This window comes from Oncorhynchus clarkii, chromosome 17, assembly GCF_045791955.1.
Source record: "Oncorhynchus clarkii lewisi isolate Uvic-CL-2024 chromosome 17, UVic_Ocla_1.0, whole genome shotgun sequence".
NCBI classification, from domain to species: Eukaryota; Metazoa; Chordata; class Actinopteri; order Salmoniformes; family Salmonidae; genus Oncorhynchus; species Oncorhynchus clarkii.
In genome coordinates, this window is record NC_092163.1 from 1,180,508 (window position 1) to 1,187,335 (window position 6,828).

The window sequence follows — 6,828 nt, forward strand, 5'->3', positions numbered from 1 at the left end:
AGGAGGACCATGTTGAAGAAGTTGAGGAGGAGAACCATGTTGAAGAGGTGGAGGAGAACCATGTTGAAGAGGTGGAGGAGAACCATGTTGAAGAGGAAGCAGAAGAAGATAGAGGAGAGGAGGATGTCAAAGATAATGGGGAGGTGGAGAACCAAAATGGAGAACAAGACTGTGTTGGGGAAGAGCAGAAGGAAGGAGAAGAAGAGGAGGAGGAGGAAGAAGGAGGGGAACAGGAGGAGGAAGAAAGAGAGGAACAGGAGGAAGAAGGAGAGGAAAAGAAGGAGAAAGAAGAGGAGGAGGAGGAGAAAGAAGGAGAGGAGGGGGAAAAAGAAGAGGAGGAGGATGAGGAGAAAGAAGGAGAGGAGGGGGAGAAAGAAGAGGAGGAGGAGGAGGAGAAAGAAGGAGAGGAGGGGGAGAAAGAAGGAGAGGAGGGGGAGAAAGAAGAGGAGGAGGATGAGAAAGAAGAGGAGGATGAGGAGGAGAAAGAAGGAGAGGAGGGGGAGAAAGAAGAGGAGGAGGATGAGAAAGAAGAGGAGGATGAGGAGGAGGAGGAGGAGGAGGAGGAGTAGAAGAAAGAAGGAGTAGAATGAAAGAGAGGAAAAGGAGGAAGGAGATGAGAAGTAGGAAAAGTTAGTTGGAAATGAGGAGATCAAAGAAAGAAGAATAGATAAAAGAGAGAAGAGAAGCTAAATCAGACCCAGTGAATGAGAGATGGAGGAAGAGGAGGAGAGATGGAGGAAGAGGAGGAGAGATGGAGGAAGAGGAGGAGAGATGGAGGAAGAGGAAGAGAGATGGAAGAAGAGAGGTGGAGGAAGAGAGATGGAGGAAGAGGAGGAGAGATGGTGGATGAGGAGAAGAGGTGGAGGAAGAGGAGGAGAGATGGAGGAAGAGCGATGGAGGAAGTGTTGCAGGTGTGAGGTAGCTAGCTAGTAAACATTTTCCCACCGTGGAACAAAGTGATGTCACCTGCCCTGACACCCGAGGCAGTGTCTGCCTCGCCCCAACCAAGGCCCTGACACCCGAGGCAGTGTCTACCTCGCCCCAACCAAGGCCCTGACACCCGAGGCAGTGTCTGCCTCGCCCCAACCAAGGCCCTGACACCCGAGACAGTGTCTGCCTCGCCCCAACCAAGGCCCTGACACCCGAGGCAGTGTCTGCCTCGCCCCAACCAAGGCCATGGGTTGTGTCCCAAATGACAACCTATTCCCTTTATACTGCACAAAGGGCTCTGGTCAAAAGTAGTGCACTACATAGGGAATAGGTTGGCATTTGGAATGCAGTCGTTCAGTCTTCATGACCTGTAGCCTTTGTACATGGACCACTGCCACCAGGGGGAACCTTCTTTTAACAGCTCTTTTGTAGCACTACGGACTATTAAGACTGTAACACACACTGTAACACCCACCGGCCAGCACATGCAAAACAATAAACAATGCTCTTTCGGACTCCATTGGACTATTAAACATGGAGAAGGGTGAAGTTGCCCCTAGACACTGATCTTGGGTCAGTTTAACATTGCCCCCCACCCCCCTCCACCCACCCCCACTAATAGTTAAGGTTAGGATTGGGGGAGAGGGAAGCTGATCCTAGATCTGTACCTATAGGGGATTCTGGAGCAAGAACACACTGGAACACTTTATTTGGATCCACAGTCTGAGCATCTAGAAAGAAAATAACCCAATATAGAGGTTAAAGGTCACGTTGATTCCTGCCACCATAGAGATGTTAAGAGATCGCAAACATTGTATTCTGTCCCATTATGGCGTCTGTGAGCGCACAGACGACCATAATGCACAGACTGGGGCCATCTCCATTTTGAAGTAGTTCATTTTTTCTTCTTCTACTCCTTCTATGAGTTGGTAAACAAACTGAAAGGGTGCGTACTGCCACCTGGAGGGTGTTATTTAAACAGGCACAAAGCCAAGGTTGGTGATTCACAGCCACCTGGAGGGTGTTATTTAAACAGGCACAAAGCCAAGGTTGGTGATTCACAGCCACCTGGAGGGTGTTATTTAAACAGGCACAAAGCCAAGGTTGGTGATTCACAGCCACCTGGAGGGTGTTATTTAAACAGGCATAAAGCCAAGGTTGGTGATTCACAGCCACCTGCAGGGTGTTATTTAAACAGGCATAAAGCCAAGGTTGGTGATTCACAGCCACCTGGAGGGTGTTATTTAAACAGGCACAAAGCCAAGGTTGGTGATTCACAGCCACCTGGAGGGTGTTATTTAAACAGGCACAAAGCCAAGGTTGGCGATTCACAGCCACCTGGAGGGTGTTATTTAAACAGGCATAAAGCCAAGGTTGGTGATTCACAGCCACCTGGAGGGTGTTATTTAAACAGGCATAAAGCCAAGGTTGGTGATTCACAGCCACCTGGAGGGTGTTATTTAAACAGGCATAAAGCCAAGGTTGGTGATTCACAGCCACCTGGAGGGTGTTATTTAAACAGGCATAAAGCCAAGGTTGGTGATTCACAGCCACCTGCAGTTATGGAACGTTTGCTCACCGGTATAATTCATTGGCTGACCCCCCCCCCCCCCCCGATGACCTCGATGTAATTTTGTGATCCTTCCTTAACTTAACCAACAGGATGTCCTGCCCAGTTGACTACTTCAAAATGGTGAAAGTCCTCAATGTTACTGCCCATGCTAAAACAGGCTTTTGGGCAAACTAAAATAGATAGAGGACTATCTATCTATCTTGATAGGACTTATAGGCTGTCTCCCAAATGGGCCCTGGTCGAAAGTAGTGCACTACATAGGGAATAGGGTGCCATTGGCCATAGGGCCCTGGTCGAAAGTAGTGCACTACATAGGGAATAGGGTGCCATTGGCCATAGGGCCCTGGTCAAAAGTAGTGCACTACATAGGGAATAGGGTACCATTTGGGACCCAAACATGGACTTACAGGTGTTGGTGTATGTATACTTCATATCTAAGAGACAATCGTAACCCAAGACTCGTCTGGAGCTGCGTTCAACTGGACTTTTTTTCTTCCATTTTTGTCGGAATTGAAAAAAATAAATGCAAAAAGAGAGGAACCTTCTGTACCCTGAGGTCATAGTTCATCCTGTACCCTGAGGTCATGATCCATCCTTTACCCTGAGGTCATAGTTCATCCTTTACCCTGAGGTCATGGTTCATTCTGTACCCTGAGGTCATAGCTCAACCTTTACCCTGAGGTCAAGGTCCATCCTTTACATTGAGGTCATAGTTCATCCTTTACCCTGAGGTCATGGTTCATTCTGTACCCTGAGGTCATAGTTCATCCTTTACCCTGAGGTCATGGTTCCTTCTGTACCCTGAGGTCATGGTTCCTTCTGTACCCTGAGGTCATGGTTCCTTCTGTACCCTGAGGTCATGGTTCATCCTTTATTCTGAGGTCGTAGCTCATCCTTTACCCTGGGGTCATGATCCATCCTTTACCCTGAGGTCATAGTTCATCCTTTACCCTGAGGTCATGATCCATCCTTTACCCTGAGGTCATAGTTCATCCTTTACCCTGAGGTCATAGTTCATCCTGTACCCTGAGGTCATAGTTCATCCTTTACCCTGAGGTCATAGTTCATTCTGTACCCTGAGGTCATAGCTCATCCTTTACCCTGAGGTCATAGCTCATCCTTTACCCTGAGGTCATGGTTCATTCTGTACCCTGAGGTCATAGCTCATCCTTTACCCTGAGGTCATAGCTCATCCTTTACCCTGAGGTCATAGCTCATCCTTTACCCTGAGGTCATAGCTCATCCTTTACCCTGGGCTTAAGTTGGAAGTTGCCCCTAGACACAAAGATCAGTTTAACGTTGGCCACTTTCCTCTAAAGCAATGCACTGTGGGACCAGGGTTGGGTTGGGGGGGAGAGAGTCGATTGCCTCCCAAATGGCATCTGATTTCCTATATACAGTCAACAGTAGTGCACTACAGAGGGAATAGGGTGCCATTCTGGTCTAATGTAGTGCACTACAGAGGGAATAGGGTGCCATTCTGGTCTAATGTAGTGCACTATAGAGGGAACAGGGTGCCATTCTGGTCTAATGTAGTGCACTACAGAGGGAACAGGGTACCATTCTGGTCAACAGTAGTGCACTACAGAGGGAATAGGGTGCCATTCTGGTCAACAGTAGTGCACTACAGAGGGAATAGGGTGCCATTCTGGTCAAAAGTAGTGCACTAGAGAGGGAATAGGGTGCCATTCTGGTCAGAAGTAGTGCACTAGAGAGGGAATAGGGTGCCATTCTGGTCAGAAGTAGTGCACTAGAGAGGGAATAGGGTGTAATTTGGGACGCCACCGGGGGTCTTCCACCACCCCTGTTGTTTTGTATATCTGTATTTGTCACTTTATCAGACGGACCCACCCTGCTGCATATCTGCATCAAACATTTAACAATAAATATGTCTGCTAAATGTAGATAAAATAACTGACTGGGATCTTCCTGGCGTACCAATATTAAGTGTACACTTGTTCACTACTTCCCACCAATCTCAATGCATTGTACTGGTGGAGGCATGTCATTTCTTTTCAAACCAGTGAAGGGGAAATGAACAAAGCGCAACACGTCGGGGAGGAAGGAGAGACCATCGGCAAATCCAGTCAGGGATGAATTGATTGGATGAAAAAGCTCAGTGGGCAGAGAGCTTTGTGACAGGCCAGTGTGCGAGGTTTCCTACAGGGAGAGTCAAATAAGAACATGTCTTAGGATGGAGGGCATTTACACACGGGTTGTGACCCATAAGGTTGACAGTTTGAAGGGTTGTGACCCGTAAGGTTGACAGTTTGAAGGGTTGTGACCCATAAGGTTGACAGTTTGAAGGGTTGTGACCCACAAGGTTGACAGTTTGAAGGGTTGTGACCCACAAGGTTGACAGTTTGAAGGGTTGTGACCCATAAGGTTGACAGTTTGAAGGGTTGTGACCCATAAGGTTGACAGTTTGAAGGGTTGTGACCCGTAAGGTTGACAGTTTGAAGGGTTGTGACCCATAAGGTTGACAGTTTGAAGGGTTGTGACCCATAAGGTTGACAGTTTGAAGGGTTGTGACCCATAAGGTTGACAGTTTGAAGGGTTGTGACCCATAAGGTTGACAGTTTGAAGGGTTGTGACCGTAAGGTTGACAGTTTGAAGGGTTGTGACCCGTAAGGTTGACAGTTTGAAGGGTTGTGACCCGTAAGGTTGACAGTTTGAAGGGTTGTGACCCATAAGGTTGACAGTTTGAAGGGTTGTGACCCATAAGGTTGGCAGTTTGAAGGGTTGTGACCCATAAGGTTGACAGTTTGAAGGGTTGTGACCCATAAGGTTGACAGTTTGAAGGGTTGTGACCCACAAGGTTGACAGTTTGAAGGGGTGTGACCCACAAGGTTGACAGTTTGAAGGATTGTGACCCATAAGGTTGACAGTTTGAAGGGTTGCGACCCATAAGGTTGACAGTTTGAAGGGTTGTGACCCGTAAGGTTGACAGTTTGAAGGGTTGTGACCCATAAGGTTGACAGTTTGAAGGGTTGTGACCCATAAGGTTGACAGTTTGAAGGGTTGTGACCCATAAGGTTGACAGTTTGAAGGGTTGTGACCCATAAGGTTGACAGTTTGAAGGGTTGTGACCCATAAGGTTGACAGTTTGAAGGGTTGTGACCCATAAGGTTGACAGTTTGAAGGGTTGTGACCCATAAGGTTGACAGTTTGAAGGGTTGTGACCCGTAAGGTTGACAGTTTGAAGGGTTGTGACCCGTAAGGTTGACAGTTTGAAGGGTTGTGACCCATAAGGTTGACAGTTTGAAGGGTTGTGACCCATAAGGTTGGCAGTTTGAAGGGTTGTGACCCATAAGGTTGACAGTTTGAAGGGTTGTGACCCATAAGGTTGACAGTTTGAAGGGTTGTGACCCACAAGGTTGACAGTTTGAAGGGTTGTGACCCACAAGGTTGACAGTTTGAAGGATTGTGACCCATAAGGTTGACAGTTTGAAGGGTTGCGACCCATAAGGTTGACAGTTTGAAGGGTTGTGACCCGTAAGGTTGACAGTTTGAAGGGTTGTGACCCATAAGGTTGACAGTTTGAAGGGTTGTGACCCATAAGGTTGACAGTTTGAAGGGTTGTGACCCATAAGGTTGACAGTTTGAAGGGTTGTGACCCATAAGGTTGACAGTTTGAAGGGTTGTGACCGTAAGGTTGACAGTTTGAAGGGTTGTGACCCATAAGGTTGACAGTTTGAAGGGTTGTGACCCGTAAGGTTGACAGTTTGAAGGGTTGTGACCCGTAAGGTTGACAGTTTGAAGGGTTGTGACCCATAAGGTTGACAGTTTGAAGGGTTGTGACCCATACGGTTGACAGTTTGAAGGGTTGTGACCCATAAGGTTGACAGTTTGAAGGGTTGTGACCCATAAGGTTGACAGTTTGAAGGGTTGTGACCCATAAGGTTGACAGTTTGAAGGGTTGTGACCCATACGGTTGACAGTTTGAAGGGTTGTGACCCATACGGTTGACAGTTTGAAGGGTTGTGACCCATAAGGTTGACAGTTTGAATCCCAGTTGTCACTTTTGTTTTTCCAACTTTAACTAATCACCTTTTTAATCTACTGACGTTCTAAATGAGTCATTGACGGGTGCTTTCCCCCCTGCTAGTGCAGTGGACTAGGAACTGGGATAGGGACCAGAAGGTTACAGGTTCTAATCTTGTGGACTAGGAACTGGGATAGGGACCAGAAGGTTGCAGGTTCTAATCTTGTGGACTAGGCACTGGGATAGGGACCAGAAGGTTACAGGTTCTAATCTTGTGGACTAGGCACTGGGATAGGGACCAGAAGGTTACAGGTTCTAATCCTGAATGACCACAGAAGAC

At 47.5% G+C, this 6,828-nt stretch overlaps 1 protein-coding gene across 1 annotated transcript in view; it reads left to right on the plus strand.

The window, feature by feature from the left end:
• The window catches only part of LOC139369535 (3',5'-cyclic-AMP phosphodiesterase 4B-like), a 35,536-nt gene extending 34,967 nt beyond the window's left edge, over positions 1-569 (plus strand). Inside the window, exon 16 of the mRNA XM_071108780.1 lies at positions 1-569. This exon is cut by the window's left edge and continues 742 nt beyond it. Coding sequence (XP_070964881.1) covers positions 1-569 — 569 coding nt within the window.
• The last annotated feature ends 6,259 nt before the right edge of the window (positions 570-6,828 follow it).